A 17,846-nucleotide genomic window follows, 5' to 3' on the forward strand; every position below is an offset into this window, starting at 1 on the left:
TTGGTTTTAATAGAAACAAACAAATGTAACGTTAATAGTAAGCGACATTGCCCACAGGCAATATCGGGATCGAAAGTGTTAAATAGTCGAAGACAATTCTTAGTTCCAAACTTCAGCGAGAGATAAGTACTAAACTATATATTACCCTATATAGGCAAACTATATAGGGTAATATATAGTTTGTACTAAGATGCGCGTTTTATAGGCTCAACTTAAAGTCAAAGATCGTTCTGTATACTGTATGGCTATATCAAGATAAAGTCCGATATAGCCCATCCTCGAACTTAGCCTGCCTATGGTTAAAAACTCTAGGTGTAAAGTTTCAGTTCAATATCTCCATTTTTAAATACAGTAGCGTCTGAAGTAACTGCTGCCAGTATAATCCATGCCTACAAACAAAAAACTTTATATAACCTTAACATTAATCCTCCCACTGTGCGAATAGGTGTACCATCTTCAGCAGCGTCTGCAGTACTTGTTTTGCCGTTGATGTATTCATGTTGATGGCATCCTAAATGCGGGTACTACTCCACATGGATTACAAACAGAATGTGTTCGTGTTGTGGTGGCATATTTAGCAGATTTCTGTTTTTGCCTTATTTGTGATTCCATTTGATTTTTTCTTCATTACCTTTGAATATTCTTCTATTCTTGGTTTCGTCCATTCTCAATGCTGTGCTGCTGCTGCTGTCTCCTTAACATCTCTACTCTGGTATGCTGCTGGTTGTGGCGGTACATAGAAATGCCTGGTGGTGTTTTCCCTTTGAAGCCATGGAAGCTCTCTCCTGCCACTTAATGTGGGTGGCAGCAGCCACATATTGTTCCATACTGGCGCCGAAAAGTCTACTGGCCACATTGATCGGAGTGTTGGGCATGGCCCACTTTAGTTTGGGTAAGTGCAATTACACATTATTCGTATTTGAAATAAGAATTTAGATTTGGCTACGAGAAGCATCCTGGGCTTCTCGACTGTGGAGGTGTGTTTGCATGTGTGGAAAAACCACATAAAAAAGAAATCATGCGATTGCTTTTCGTTCGAATACGAATCGAATGCCACTAGTCTTCTGTCGATCCATTCAATTTCGATTTCATTCACATGAAATGAAATTAAAAGAAATGTAGATTTGTATGCTCTCCTTATTCGTGATGCCTGCCAAACGCTATGATGCTTTAAGACTCTTGTTTGCTGAATTGGCAAGAGGAAAATTTTATTCTATGGCCCAATGAATTGGTTTCTCAATGTCAATCAATCGCTTCGACGCAATTCTTTGCAAAATTATTTTCGGTAAGGACGCTCAAGGACCCACACTGCTAACGTGCATATGGGCTTCTTGTTCGTTGTTGCCAAGATGAGGTTCTTTCTATTCATGGCATTGTTTTTATTTATTTATAGAAGGAATTTTTAATTAATTCTTTTGAAAAACCTATTGTTGAAAGGCACTGTAGATAAAAAGGTTTTGTTTTTTAAGGTTTCCTATTGAAAATTAAATATATTATGATTGCATAGAAGACTTGAATCAATGCTATTGTGATTTTTTGTGTTTTTATTCCCTCCACTATAGGATGGGGGTATACTAATTTCTTCATTCCATTTGTAGCACCTCGAAAAATGCATCTAAGACCCCATAAAGTATATATATTCTTAATTTGAGTCCCATATTGTCAACCTATTTGACTTATTTTCGAAAGGAAAGCGCCACCTACACTTGAACGAAAATTTTAATGTCATATTCGTAATCTACTCCCAAATACCTTACATTTGAGTCCCATATAGACATGGTCGGCTATTATGCCCATTTAGGAGACCTAGTTTTTTATGCCATACCTTTCATTTGAGTCAGATATTGACATGAAAGTGGAATATATCTGTTTAGAGGAGTTTTTTTGGTTGGGGCGGTCCGATGGGTTCTTGGATACCCATATTGTGGCTATGGGTTCGTTTTTGGTTTTGAATGTCGTTTAAGGGGGACGGACCAACCTTATCCGATATCTAAAAATTATATAGCCTATGTTTCATTCCAGACAAACTTACACAATCTGTGCAAACTTAAGTCGGTTTACCCGTTTTTGATTCTACGGAACAAACAAACAAACCGAGTCCCATATAGTCATGATGGGTCGTATGCCCATTTGAGGCGTTTTTGGGTGGCAGGGTGACCCTCTATACTCCGATCTGATTTTGTATGCCAGATTCATATTCTACTCCCGAATACCTTTCATTTGAGCCCCATATTGACATGAACGTCCAATATGTCCGTTTGGAGGAATTTTGGGGTTGGGGCGGCCCAATGGTTACTTAGACCCTAATTTTAATTCCATTTTCGTATTCTATTTTCCAATACATTTGGTTTGATACCCATATTGTCCCGATCGGTCCACTTTTGATTTTGGGTAGTGGTTTTGGGTAAAGGGGGAGGGTCCGCCCCCTTCCGAAATCCACAAATAATAAACCCTATTTCTCCTTCTTGACCATATCCGCAATCTATTCCCAGTCCAATCCAGAAACTTTGTTCCAGATCATCCATGACTCTTCAATTAGGGCAATGTGAATCTAGCCCTGGCTGGTTTTCTCTATGAGTGCGTATGTAGCAGTCCCGCTCCGGTGGAGGTTTATCTGGATGACCTCAATCATTGATTCTTCACTAAATTGGCTTCGTGGGAGTAGGTGATGGCCTTATCGTCTCCTCCTTATTCTTTCGGCTGCATTGAGTTTCCTGTCACTGCACTGCCTGATGTTTCCACAATAGGATCTTTGCCTTTCCTAGTCATCTGAATTTTGAAAGAGTTGGTAAAGGTTCCATCATCTGGTTTCTGTTCGTTAGGCTGTATTGAGTCTACCGTCTCTGCACTGCCTGATGTTCCAATATTAAGATCTTTGCTTATACTAGTCTTCCTAGTCTTTAGTAAATGAGTTTCTTGGAATATGGTCTCATCGTCGGCTCCCTGTGCGTTAGGCGGCATTGAGTTCTCTGTCACTGCACTGCCTGATACTGCAATATAAGAATCTTTACCTACCCTAGTCTTCCGAATCTTGAGAGAGTTGGTGATGGTCCCATCGTCGGGTGCTCGTTTATTAGGCTGTTTTGAATATTCCATCGCTGCCAAATTCAAATTTTGCCCATGAACATTCCACTAAGGAACAGGGGCAAACTTCTCACATATCAATGAGTGCAGTCCTTTTCAAGTTTAAGCTCAATGATAAGGGGCATCCATTTTCACAAAGGATTTTTTCTGATGGTCTCGCCAGGATTCGAACCCAGGCGTTCAGCGTCATAGGCGGACGTGATAACCTCTGCCCTACGGTGGCCTCTGCGCTACGGTGGTTTAATCGTCGGCTACTTGTTCGTTAGACAGCATTGAGTTTCCTGCCACTTCACTGCCTGATGCTTCAATATTAGGATCTGTGCCTATCCTAGTCTTCCGAATCTTGAGAGAGTTGCTGATGGTTTCATCGTCGGGCTGTGTTTAGTCTCCCGTCCCCGCTCTTACTGATGTTTTAATATTCGTATCTTTGTTTATCCTACTCTTCCCAATATTGAGAAGGTCGGCCTCCTCTTCGTTAGGGGGTATTGAATCTCCTGCCACTGCACTGTCTGATGTCTCAATATGAGGATTTTTGCCTATCCTAGTCTTCCAAATTTTGAAAAGGACAGCTTCACTCCCGTAAAACGCCATGCCTTCAGTCTTAGCCAAATTTGTTGCGCAGACTTAACTAAAGTCCACCACAAGGAGAGTTCCTTCCTTCTCCTCCCTGCGGAAGACTTCCCTCTCTACGACCAAACCTTGGTTTTGCTTGCCTAAGAATCCCACCATCCCTTCTGGCGATAATTTTCTGCCCCATCGCTTGATCTTTCTTCCAGGTCGGTCTTTTTCACCAGGTCGATCTTTGTGCCCGCACAGGGAGTCTGGATTCGTCCATCGAGTTTTTTGGCGGTTTCAATACATGCGCATTCTCTACTCGCAGCTCATAACTTGTATGGGTGGATCCTCTTTAGAGTTCCATGCATGTTCGAAAATCTACTTGTTAACCATATCCTTCCCTTGGGACCGATGATTTGGTGGAATCCATATAAACCGATCTCCCGATTTGAGTACTTGAGTCTTTACAAACCGCAATTTTTGTCCGATTTGGCTGCTGGCCCTTGCAAGAACTGAGGAAACATCCCATCACAGTTCATGGAGCAGCATTATGACAGATATGAATCTTATTCCACTATGTATCGCTCAGCTGGTGAATGCTTGTCGGTGCTGTATAGGTTGCCATTTGCCTTATATTTAGTCAAAAAGATTTTTTTGTTTGCCGACAAGTGACTTGAGGACTTTTTTAAACCCTCCAGTTTGCAGAAAGGGTTTGTTACTAACACGAAATCTTAACAATTTTTCTAACTTCCATTAGAAGCTATCGGTAGCTCAATGAAAGATGAAGCAGCGACCAAAATTATGCCACGTTTTCTAAGGCACACGAAATTTAGTTGGTATTTTTAAAACAGGATCTATAATTTTGTGTCGAAAGTATGAAGCCCTCCTGAAATATTCTTAAGAATATATGACACATAAATTCTAAACAATTTTAATCAGTTTTCTTATACTTTTAATCAAAACTTTATTCACGGAAAATTTAATTTTTTTTTTTGAAATTATCTTCTAGGTCGTGGCAGTGGTTCATTTACTGGCGGCTTTCTGATTGGCGAATTTGGCACTCGTGATGCCTTCCGTTATATGGGCCTTCTGGCCGTTGTGGGTGGCATTGCCTATGGCATTTTACATTTGGTGTGGCTGCGTAAGTTTGACCATAACATGGATGATAGCGAAGAGGAGATGGATGCCGCCGAAGCTGTTGAGGCTGGCGAAACAGAGAAGTTGACCGAACCTGCCACCAAGGAGCAGGGCACCTCAATGTCATTGGAACGTCTGAGTTTGATGATAAAATACAATCAAATTGGCAGTTTGTCATCACTGCCCAGAGGGTCGAGGGTGAGTTTGACCGATGAGGGTAGTGTGAGGAGAACACTTGGCAAACGGGGATTCCGAGGGCTATGTGCTCGATGAAACAATGGATTTTGATGAATGAAATTTGCTTTTATAACTTTAAAGTGACTTTGGATTTTTTTTTGTTATTGTCTTGCAGCATTTAAAGGAATTCCTTTAGACTCATTGTTTCATTAATTTTGCCTCATTCCTTGCCAGTGGGCCAGCGTTTGAGTTGTTGCCTTTCTCTTATTTGTTTTTTGATTTGAGTTTTTGTTCCGGTTTTGTTGTTCCAGGGTGACATCCACGACCATTTATCAATACGCCGCAGCAGTTATAATGTCGAGTCATTACGTGTGCCCAAGCATGGCATTGGCAGTGCTTCCAAGGTTGACATTTTACGCTCAGCACTGGAAATAAATCACAAATCCTCAAATAATTCGGTGCTGAGTAAGGCCGACAACAACCGTACATCGAATCAATCATTGGGTCGCAATCGTGCCGACAGTGCGCCAAAACTCAATCATACAACAATGAAAAATATCTCACAACCCGCCCTGGAGGCGGTTGTACTGGAGGTAAGCTTTGTTATCATTTTTTTGTGTCTTCCCTTGCTCTCCTTCAATATTTGTTTGTTTTAGTTTACATTTTTATTGCTATTGATTTCGGAATTGAAATTTGAGTGGGATGGGAGGGGAGGGGGATATTGAGGTGTATTGATGCTGAAAAAGTGAGTGTTGGGAAACCACAGTGGTTTCAAATGTGTAAGAACTTGGATCTGGGGAAATGTTGGGAAAAAATTAATGAAATTAAACCAGCGGTAGATAATATGATAGCCAAATTTGGCCAAAATTATGCCATAATCAAAATGTTGTCCGCTGGTTCAATATGAGAGTAATCAGACTAATCTCGGGTTTTCCAAAAAGGACTTGACAATTTTTTAACATACCATTTGAGAAATTTCATAAACTTTAGTATCAGCTTGAATAACTATCAAAATATTTATCTACAATGGAACTCGACTTCGTTTATGCGGCCACCGCAGGCATGTTTGTATATGTCAATACGTTCGACCCAATTTTCGATGACTCGGCCACACATTTCAGCGGTCTCCATTTCCCGTTCAATGTTGGCTCTGAGCTCTTTCAACGTCGTCGGGTTGTTGGCATAGACCAATGACTTGCTGTAGCTCCTAAGAAAATAGTCTGTAGGCGTCAAATCGCACAATCGAGTCGTACAATCGACTGGTCCATTTCTTGAGCTAACACGCTTATCAAACTTACTCTTACCCCGTTATGTTGAAACCACATGTCGTCCAGGTGCATATCTTTCAATTCAGGCTAAAAATAATCAGCATGGTATGGTTGCGTTTTACATTCACCGTAACATGGCGATTGGCATTGTCGCCAAAGAAGTATGGCCCAATGAAGCCCTCGGCATTCGAACCGCACCAAACTGATATTTTTTGTGGATGAAGTGTACATTTATCACCTGACCAATAATGCATATTTTGCTTATTGACGAACCCATTATACCAAAAAAGGGCTTCGTCGGAATTGGACTTAACGCTCTTATTTTAGCGGTCACCGCTCTGAATTTCGGTAGTAATTTTTATGATTTGTAGACGTTGTTCATTCGTGTACATTACCATGATGAACATGTTCGGTTTACTGAATAAATTGACTCTGACAGTGCGTTCACAAATTAAATTCAAAGTTGTCATTATGGAAAACCCTATACTAACTTACCTAACTATTCTCCTATCGAGTCCATGGACCATTTTTCGATTATGGCCCCATTTTGGCCCATAGATGTCTTCATTGTAAAAAGCTGCTGGTGAATGAGCTGTTTTTACATCGCAGCTTTAGTCTTCCCTTTTTGCATGTACCAAAAATTTTAGCTTCAAAGGACTTCTTCGCTGGAGCCAACGCAATCGTTGTATTTTTATAAGTTTTACAATGTTTTACAATGGATTGCCGTATAGCTCGTGTTTCATACGACGCCTATATTCCTTGTCAATGCAGACAAATAATCTTTCTCTCAAACACCCGGAGTACTGACTCTTCTGATTTCCAAGAACATATCCTTCGGATCCATATAACAACATGGGTAGTATCAGTGTCTTGCACATTATAATTTTCAGAGATTCCTGAACCGCTGGGATAATCCAAAGAATCATCTGAAAGCCAATATTGGTCTTCGTTTTATTTAAAAACTTATGATGAAATTACGAATTGTTCGGATACAGAAGTCCTTCGGGTATATAAGAGTTAATACCTTTCATTTTGCCTTTTAATCATTGACATTGACCATAGCCATATTCACCCTCACTCTTTCCATCTTTGCAAATTCTGTAGTTACGGCTTTTGATTTTCGACCCATAACATAGATGTTGTCGGTAAAGGCGAGCAGCAAGTTGTCGCTTGTGGGCCATACCTATTCGCATCTACAACTCGTATAATTTTTTCCAGCAGTATATTAAAACTGGAGGTCACCGTAGCACAGAGGTTAGCATTTCCGCCTATGACGCTGAACGCCTGAATTCGAATTCTGGCGAGACCATCAGAAAAAATTTTCAGCGGTGTTTTTCCCCTCCTAATGCTGGCAACATTTGTGAGGTACTATGCCACTTAAAACTCTCTCTTCAAAGAGGTGTCGCACGGCGGCACGCCGTTCGGACTCGGCTATAAATTGACCTTAAACTTGAATTGGACTGCACTCATTGATATGTGAGAAGTTTGCCCCTGTTCCTTAGTGGAATGTTCATGGGCAAAATTTGCATTTGCATATTAAAACTTGTAAGGAAAGACTCGCGATAGCTGTGAGCACCATACAGGCTGGAACTTTGAGGTCCGATCTGTGTGGCGCTCATTGCTATCACGAGAAGCTTAGCTGCAAGCTACCGGTCGCGTCCACAGGTTGCGTTATCAGCGGTATCGAGCAGAGAATCTCAGTGAGAGGCCGGGCGGCACCGGCTCTTGCACAAATACTGAGTGCCTATAATGCACGATATGACAAGGCGGGTTATTGGCGCCTTTAAATAACCAATGGTGACCCTGTTCCTGCGACGATCGATCCTTTTGCCACCCGGAACTAGCTTGCTCACCTACAGGAGCTCGACAAGGATCGCCACCACCACATGAAAATGTGATAGAACAACAAAAAAAAAAGGCAAAAGTAGGGCGGAGCCGACTATATAAAACCCTACACCACCGAGTCTACATACTCCTTTTAATACGTAAAAACTACGTCAAAGTCTAGTCAGACTTTAATTATACCCACCGCAATAAGATGGAGTTATACTAATCTAGTCATCCCATTTGTTGCACCTCGAAATATTCGTCTAAGACCCCATAAAGTAAAGGGTGATTTTTTTGAGGTTAGGATTTTCATGCATTAGTATTTGACAGATCACGTGGGATTTCAGACATGGTGTCAAAGAGAAAGATGCTCAGTATGCTTTGACATTTCATCATGAATAGACGTACTAACGAGCAACGCTTGCAAATCATTGAATTTTATTACCAAAATCAGTGTTCGGTTCGAAATGTGTTCAAATTTTGACAAATTTTGTTCAGCGATGAGGCTCATTTCTGGTTGAATGGCTACGTAAATAAGCAAAATTGCCGCATTTGGAGTGAAGAGCAACCAGAAGCCGTTCAAGAACTGCCCATGCATCCCGAAAAATGCACTGTTTGGTGTGGTTTGTACGCTGGTGGAATCATTGGACCTTATTTTTTCAAAGATGCTGTTGGACGCAACGTTACGGTGAATGAACACATTTCGAACCGAACACTGATTTTGGTAATAAAATTCAATGATTTGCAAGCGTTGCTCGTTAGTAAGTCTATTCATGATGAAATGTCAAAGCATACTGAGCATCTTTCTCTTTGACACTATGTCTGAAATCCCACGTGATCTGTCAAATACTAATGCATGAAAATCCTAACCTCAAAAAAATCACCCTTTATATATATTCTTGTTCGTCTCGTCGTATAGTTGCATTAATTGACATTGAAAGTACTTTCAATAATGTAAAACCGATGTCAATCATAGGGCAACTCTTGACCTATACACCTGCAAGGGAACCGCTGGAAAAAATTGGGAGATTAAACCGCGTGTCATACAGCAGGCGTATGCTGCAGTTGTGAAAACTAAAATACTGTATGGTGTTGAGGTATGGTGGACGGCGCTGCTCAGCCGCATCCAAAATATGGCTTGTTTGTGCACCACAGCTGTACTGAAGGACATCATCTGATGCACTGAATTTAATGCTGCACCTAATGGCTCTGGACATTGTGCGACCACTGCTGTGAAGCTAAGGGGGCTTTTTTTTGGACATGCAGCATCCATGGACACTGAACCGCTTTTTGATAGAAAGTACTGTACTGTACCAGTATTGTTTTCTTGATAGGATCGTTTGGAACTACAATATCCCTGGTAATAGAAGTTGCATAAACTTCTATATGGATGGTTCCAAACTCGACGACCAGATGGGCTTTGGGGTGTTTTCTGAAGAAGTAGGACTAGTCATATCGAGAAGGTTACCCTACCACTGAAGAATGTATCAAGAAGATACATTAAAGAAGTGGGGGGAATGGCTTAGATATAATGTCATAGCGACTACTCTTAACAATTTTTTCTCAGACATCCAGGCAGCCATAAAATGCTTGGACAATATATTTCTGAGTTCAAAACCTGCCCTTGACAGTCTGAGATCTCTCAACGACATGATTGAATTGTACTAAATTCACCTGTTCTGGGTACCGAGCCACAGAGATATGACCATTGAATTGTAGAGCAGACGAATTTGCGGGACTGGGAACAACCGTACACATTCCAGGGGAACTAAAGGGTGATTTTTTAGCTATTATCTTTTTGGTAACAACTGATTTAAACAGCTCACGCACATACCGTGTTTTGTGAATTGTCTTACAAACGAAAAATGCTTGCAAAATATTGATTTTTATACCCACCACCGAAGGATGGGGGTATATTCATTTTGTCATTCCGTTTGCAACACATCGAAATATCCATTTCCGACCCTATAAAGTATATATATTCTTGATCAGCGTAAAAATCTAAGACGATCTAGACATGTCCGTCCGTCTGTCTGTTGAAATCACGCTACAATCTTCAAAAATAGAGATATTGAGCTGAAATTTTGCACAGAGTATTTTTTTGTCCATAAGCAGTTTAAGTTCGAAGATGAGCTATATCGGACAATATCTTGATATAGCCCCATATAGACCGATCCGTCGATTTAGGGTCTTTGGCCTATAAAAGCCACATTTATTATCCGATTTTGTTGAAATTTGGGACAGTGACTTGTGTTAGACCCTTCGACACCCTTCGTCAATTTGGCCCAGATCGGTCCAGATTTGGATATAGCTGCCATATAGACCGATCCTCAGATTTAGGATCTTAGGCCCATAAAAGCCACATTTATTATACGATTTTGTTGAAATTTGAGACAGTGAGTTGTGTTTGGCCCTTCGACATCCTCCGTCAATTTCGCCCAGATCGGTCCAGATTTGGATATAGCTGCCATATAGACCGATCCTCCAAATTGGGTCTTAGGCCCATAAAAGCCACATTTATTATCCGATTTTGCTGAAATTTGGGACAGTGAGTTGTGTTAGGCCCTTCGACATCCTCCGTCAATTTGGCCTAGATCTGTCCATATTTGGATATAGCTGCCATATAGACCGATCTCTCGATTTAAGGGTATTTTCCCATAAAAGGCGCATTTATTATCCGATGTCGCCGAAATTTTGGACAGTGAGTTATATTTGGCCCTTCGACATCCTTCGTCAATTTGGCTCAGATCGGTCCAGATTTGGATATAGCTGTCATATAGACCGGTCCTCCGATTGAGGGTCTTAGGCCCATACAAGGCGCATTTATTGTCCGATGTCGCCTACATTTCGTACATTGAGTTAGGTTAAATCCCTTGACATAGTTCTACATTATGGCACAGATCGGTCAAGATTCGGATATAGCTGCCATATAGACCGATCTCTCGGTTTTAGGTTTTGGGGCCAGAAAAAGCGCATTTATTGCCCGATGTCGCCGCAATTTGGGACAGTGAGTTGTGTTGGGCCCTTCGACATCTTTTTTATACCCTCCACCATAAGATGGGGGGTATACTAATTTCGTCATTCTGTTTGTAACTACTCGAAATATTCGTCTGAGACCCCATAAAGTATATATATTCTTGATCGTCGTGACATTTTATGTCGATCTAGCCATGTCCGTCTGTCCGTCCGTCCGTCTGTCTGTCGAAAGCTCGCTAACTTCCGAAGGAGTAAAGCTAGCCGCTTGAAATTTTGCACAAATACTTCTTATTAGTGTAGGTCGGTTGGTATTGTAAATGGGCCATATCGGTCCATGTTTTGATATAGCTGCCATATAAACCGATCTTGGGTCTTGACTTCTTGAGCCTCTAGAGTGCGCAATTCTTATCCGATTGGAATGAAATTTTGCACGACGTGTTTTGTTATGATATCCAATAACTGTGCCAAGTATGGTTCAATTCGGTCCATAACCTGATATAGCTGCCATATAAACCGATCTTGGGTCTTGACTTCTTGAGCCTCTAGAGTGCGCAATTCTTATCCGATTGAAATGAAATTTTGCACGACGTGTTTTGTTATTATATCCAACAACTGTGCCAAGTATGGTTCAAATTGGTCTATAACCTGATATAGCTGCCATATAAACCGATCTTGGGTCTTGACTTCTTGAGCCTCTAGAGGGCACAATTCTTATCCGATTTGAATGAATTTTTGCACGAAGTATTTCGTTATGATATCCAACAACTGTACCAAGTATGGTTGAAATCGGTCCTTAACCTGATAGAGCTGTCATATAAACAGATCTGGGGATTTGACTTCTTGAGCTTCTAGAGGGCGCAATTCCTATCCGATTTGGCTGAAATTTTGCATGACGTATTTTATTTTTACTTTCAACCACTATGTCAAATAAAATACAAGTCGGTTCATAACCTGATATAGCTGCCATATAAACCGATCTTGGGTCTTGACTTCTTGAGCCTCTAGAGGGCGCAATTCTTATCCGAATGGAATGAAGTTTTGCACGGAGTATTTCGTTATGATATCCAACAACTGTGCCAAGTATGGTTTAAATCGGTCCATAACCTGATATAGCTGCCATATAAACCGATCTTGGGTCTTGATTTCTTGAGCCTCTAGAGGGCGCAATTCTTATCCGAATAGAATGAATTTTTGCACGAAGTATTTCGTTATGATATCCAACAACTGTGCCAAATATGGTTCAAATCGGTCCAAAACCTGATATAGCTGCCATATAAACCGATCTGGGATCTTGACTTCTTGACCCCTAGAGGTCGTAATTATTATCCGATATGACTGAAATTTTGTACGACGGATCCTCTCATGACCATCAACAAACGTGTTTATTATGGTCTGAATCGGTCTATAGCCCGATACAGATCCCATATAAATCGTTCTCTCTATTTTACTTCGTGAGCCCCAATGGGCGCAATTCTTATACGAATTGGCTGAAATTTTACACAGGTCTCCAACATATAATTTAATTGTGGTCCGAACCGGACCATATCTTAATATCGTTTTAATAGCAGACCAACTCTTTTCTTATATCCTTTTTGCCTAAGAAGAGATGCCGGGAAAAGAACTCGACAAATGCGATCCATGGTGGAGGGTATATAAGATTCGGCCCGGCCGAACTTAGCACGCTTTTACTTGTTCAATTTCACTCAGATCGATCAAGATTTGGATATAGCTGCCATGTTGTATATGGTTCAGATCGGTTTTTTTTAGATAAGCTACTAAAAATACCAATATTTTGTTATACATAATTGAACCTTCTCTTGTACTCATTAGTATTTGGTCCAAATCGGATCATATTTCGATATAACTGCTGTTGGACAAAAGGTATGCAAATTTCTCTGGATTTTGATGAAAAATGATTTACATATATACCCGAGGTGGTGGGTATCCAAAGTTTGGCCCGGCCGAATTTAACGCATTTTTACTTGTTATTATCAAAATGGAGCATACTGGGTTTTTCCATTTCACGACGAAGCTTATTTTTTGATCAATGGGTACGTAAATAACCAGAATTGTTGATTTTGGAGTGAAGATCAGCCAGAAGCATTGCAAGAGCTACAAATGCATCCAGAAATTCACAGTTTTGTGCGGTTTATGGGCCGGTGGCATCATTGGACCGTTCTTCTTCAAAGATAATGCGAACGTTACTGTGAATAGTGAGCGCTACCGTGAGATGATATCCAATTTTTTCGCCCGAAATGCAAACGCATGTCTTGTTTGACATGTGGTTTCAACAAGACGGTGCCACACAGCACGCAGATCAATTGACAGGCGAGTTTGGTGAATATTTTATTTCACTTTCGTGACCGGCCTCTAGACTATTTTTGTGAGGCTATGTTAAAGCTCATGTCTATACAGATAAGCCCGCTTCAATTGACGCATTGGAAGACAACATTGAAGCGTGTATTCGTGAGATACCGGCAAAAATGTTGGAAACAGTATGCCAAAATTGGATTTAGCGGATGGACCTTTGATGTAATCTAGACTGATCCGCATGATGTAATCTAGACTGATCTGCGCTGTATTCAACTGGTGTGTCGAGGGGTTTAATACAACTCACATTCCCAAATTTTAGTAAAATCGGACAATAAATGCGCTTATTATGGGCCTAATAACTTAAATTGGTAGTTCAGATTATGAATGTCGAAGGGCCCAACAAAACTCGCTATCCCAAATTTCAGCAAAATCGGACAATAAATGCGCCTTTATTGGGTCCGAGATCTTAAATCGGGTGATCGGCCTTTATGGCAGCTGTATCCAATTCAGAACCAATCTCGCCCAAAAAGCACGTCGAGAGTCTTAACACTAATCACTGTTCCAAATTTTAAGCGAAATCGGACAATAAATTCGCTTTCATGGGCATATGACCCTAAATCGAGAGATCAGTCTATATGGAGGCTATATCAAGACATAGTCCTGTATAGCCCATCTTCGAACTTACCCTGTCTACGCGTATGGCCAAAAAAGAACCTGTGCAAAGTTTCAGCTCAATGTCTCTATTTTTAGTGTAGTGCGATTTCAACAGACAGACGTACGGATAGGCGTACGCATGGACATGGCTAGGTCATCTTAGATTTTTACGACGATGAAGAACATATATACACTTTATAGAGTCGAAAATAGATATTTGGATGTGTTGCAAACGGAATGACAAAATTAATATAGCCCCATCCTTCGGTGGTGGGTATAAAAAGACAGAAGAAATTGTTTGGAATAGAGTATTTTCCAAATTCAAGTTTTTGTTTAAATCAGATTTTTTTTACTTCATCCACTGTCATTATTTTTGGTTCCACATTAGTTTGGCTGTCGGCAGAATCTACTGTTTGTTGGCATGTTCACAACGTATCCATTATCCCGTTTGCTGCATCAACATTGTCTAGGTTCCATGGATGGATGAATTTTCTATTGGAATTTGTTTTGTTTTTGTTTTTTTCCTGCGTGTTCTTCGGTAGGTGGGTAAGGATTGATAAATGAAAGTTCGATGATTGAAGTGAAACGGCGCGTTGTGATTTTCTTAAGGCAATTTTAAAAATTTCTCTTCTCTTTACAATGCCATCGTGTAGCAACACCTTTTTCCTTGCCAATATTGCTATTTGAAATTTTTACAGGAATGTTTTCATTGTGGGGGGGTTGATACAGGTGCAGCATTGTTGACTTTCATGGAAATTCCTAAGATAATTAGATTTTCTTGGAAATTTGTACAATGATGCCAGGCTTTTGATCTTTTTTTTTTTTATTTGTGTGTCAATGGAATGCCTTTGGAAACGTGAACACAAGTTCACCTAGTTTTTCCTGTCAAAGGGATGTTCTGGTTGAATGAACTTTGTCATGTTTGCATCGAATTTCAATTGTGTATACCCTTATTATTCCCTCCACCATAGGAAGGCGGGGTATACTTATTTCGTCATTCCGTTTGTAACATCTCAAAATAGGCGTCTAAGACCTCGTCTTATGTACAAAATTCAATTTGTGTTTGTTTGTCGGATTGTTTGTTTGTTCCGTATAGACTCAAAAACGGCTGAACCGATTACCTTGAAATTTTCATAGATTGTGTAGGTTGGTCTGAAAGGAAACATAGGCTATATTATTTTTTGATATCGGGAGGGGAGCGGACCCTCCCCTTACCCCAAAAGTACTACCCAAAAATAAAAGTGGACCGATCGGGACAATATGGGATTCAAATGTAAGGTATTAAAGAGTAGAATACGAATTTAATAATAAAAGTTGGGTCCAAGTACTTGGGTGGGAGGGACCCCAGCCCCGAAATCCCTTAAAATAGGTTTATTTGATGATCATGGCAATATGGGACTCAAATGAAAGATATTCGGGAGTAGATTACCAATATGGTCAGGAAGTAGGAATAGGCTTTATAATTTATTGATAACGGAAGGGGGCGGACCCTCCACCGTTACCCCAAAAACACCATCCGAAAAAATCAAAAGTGGACCGATAAGAACAATATGGGAATCAAATGAAAAGTATGCGGGAGTAGATAACGAAACTGGCAAACAAATTCATATCGAAGTATGACCCCCTATATACCCCACCTCCGCAAAAACGCCCAGAATGGGCACATTAGCCACTAACGGATATATGGGACTCGGTTTGTTTGTTTCGTATTGACTGAAAAACGTCAAAACTATTCTCGAAATTTTCGCATATTGTGTAGATTGGTCTGGAAGGAAACATAGGCTATAAAAGGGGGAGGGACGGACCCTCCCCCTTTTATAGCCTATACCAAAACACAACCCAAAACACAACCCAAAAACACAACCCCTTATACCAAAAACACAACCCAAAATTAAAAGTGGACCGATCGGAACAATCTAGGTATCAAATGATAGGTAGTGGAGAGTAGATTACAAATATGGTATTAAAATTTGAGTCTTAGTGCCCATCGGGCCGCCCCAACCCAAAAACTCCCCCAAACAGACATATTAGACGTTCATTTCAATGTGGGACTCAAATGAAACGAATTCGGGAGTATATTTCGAATCTGGCATACAAAATCAGATCGAAGTATAGGGGGCCACGCCCCTCCTCAAAAACGCCATTAGACCCAATATGACTATATGATACTTGGCTGAACCGATTTTCTTAAAATTTTCATAGATTGTGTATGTTTGTCTGGAAGGAAACATAGGCTATATAATTTTTAGATATCGGGTGGAGCCGGACACTCCCCCTTACCCCAAAAACGCCAGCCATATCCGAAAGTGGTCCGATGGGCACAATAAGGATATCAAATGAAAGGTATTGGAGGCTAGAAAACGAATATGGTATTAAAGTAGCAAGTACCCAGCGGCCTCCCCAAACCCCAAAACTCCTCTAAACAGATATACTCGAAGTTCATGTCAACATGGGACTCAAATGAAAAGTATTGGGCAGTAGATTACAAATATGGCATAAAACATTAGGTCCATGTAATGGGAGGTCGCCCACCCCCAAATACCCCCAAATGGGCATATAAGCCGATTATGGCTATATGGGACTCGAATGAAAGGTATTAGGGAGTAGATTACGAATATGACATTAAAATTTGCGTTCAAGTCTAGGTGGCGCTTTTCCTCCTCGAGATACGTCAAATGGGTTATTTGACCCATTATGACAATATGGAACTTCAATGAAAGGAATTTGAGATTAGAAAACAAATTTGATATCCAATTTTGGAGCCAAGTGTTTTGGGGTACGTCCTAAAGCACCCCCTAAACTGTACTTCATTACCGTTGGGAATAAAGAACGAATTTGATATCTATTTTCAGTGCAAAGTGCCGGGGGCCGCCCCCCAAAACACCCCCCAAACGATTCATATTTACCGGCCATGACAATATGGGGCTCATATTAAAGGGATTAGGAAGTGAAGCACGAATTTGATTTCCATATTTGAGTCGAAATGTCACTGATGGGACTTTATTCCTCCCCTAATGGGACATTACCTTAAGGGAGAACATTACCACCAGGAACCGAGAAAGGCAAATTATCACACACCAATGAGTGCTTCCCGATTTAAGTTTAAACTCAATGATAAAGGACTTTTTTTTATAACTGAGTCTGAACGGCGTTCCGCAGTGCGACACCTCTTTGGGGAACATTTTTAAATGGCCATGCAAGCGGGATAAACACCGCTTTGATCGATGTTCTCGTCAGGATTCGAACACGTTCAGCGTCATAGGCTCCAATGTCACGAATTTAATATCCGCATTCAGGGCGAGGTGTGACCACCCTAAAAATCTTTAGAGAGTTAAAGAAGGCTCAGCGGAGCGGGCCCGGTTCGGCTAGTTGAGTATATATATCCTTGATCGTCATGACATTTTAATTCGATCTAGCCATATCCGTCCGTCCATCCGTCCGTCCGTCCGTCCGTCCGTCCGTCCATCCATTCATCCGTCCGTTCATCCGTCCATCCATCCGTCCGTCCGTCCGTCCGTCCGTCCGTCTGTTCATCCGTCCCGCCATCCGTCCGTCCGTCCATCCGCCCGTCCGTCCATCCGTCCGTCCATCCGTCCGTCCATCCGTCCGTCCATCCGTCCGTCCATCCGTCCGTCCATCCGTCCGTCCATCCGTCCGTCCATCCGTCCGTCCATCCGTCCGTCCGTCCGTCCATCCGACCGTCCATCCGTCCGTCCATCCGTCCGTCCATCCGTCCGTCCATCCGTCCGTCCATCCGTCCATCCGTCCGTCCATCCGTCCGTCCATCCGTCCGTCCATCCGTCCGTCCATCCGTCCGTCCATCCGTCCGTCCATCCGTCCGTCCATCCGTCCGTC

At 41.4% G+C, this 17,846-nt stretch overlaps 1 protein-coding gene across 3 annotated transcripts in view; it reads left to right on the top strand.

Annotated features, from left to right (window-relative positions):
* The window catches only part of LOC106088598 (uncharacterized), a 225,434-nt gene that overhangs the window by 172,840 nt on the left and 34,748 nt on the right, over window positions 1-17,846 (top strand). For all 3 annotated transcript variants that reach the window (XM_059365136.1, XM_059365135.1, XM_059365137.1), the window contains exons 9-11: window positions 741-892; window positions 4,649-4,974; window positions 5,265-5,546. In XM_059365136.1, coding sequence (XP_059221119.1) covers window positions 741-892; window positions 4,649-4,974; window positions 5,265-5,546 — 760 coding nt within the window. The remainder of the gene's footprint in view (window positions 1-740; window positions 893-4,648; window positions 4,975-5,264; window positions 5,547-17,846) is intronic.

Source organism: Stomoxys calcitrans, chromosome 3, assembly GCF_963082655.1.
Source record: "Stomoxys calcitrans chromosome 3, idStoCalc2.1, whole genome shotgun sequence".
In the NCBI taxonomy this organism is placed as follows: Eukaryota; Metazoa; Arthropoda; class Insecta; order Diptera; family Muscidae; genus Stomoxys; species Stomoxys calcitrans.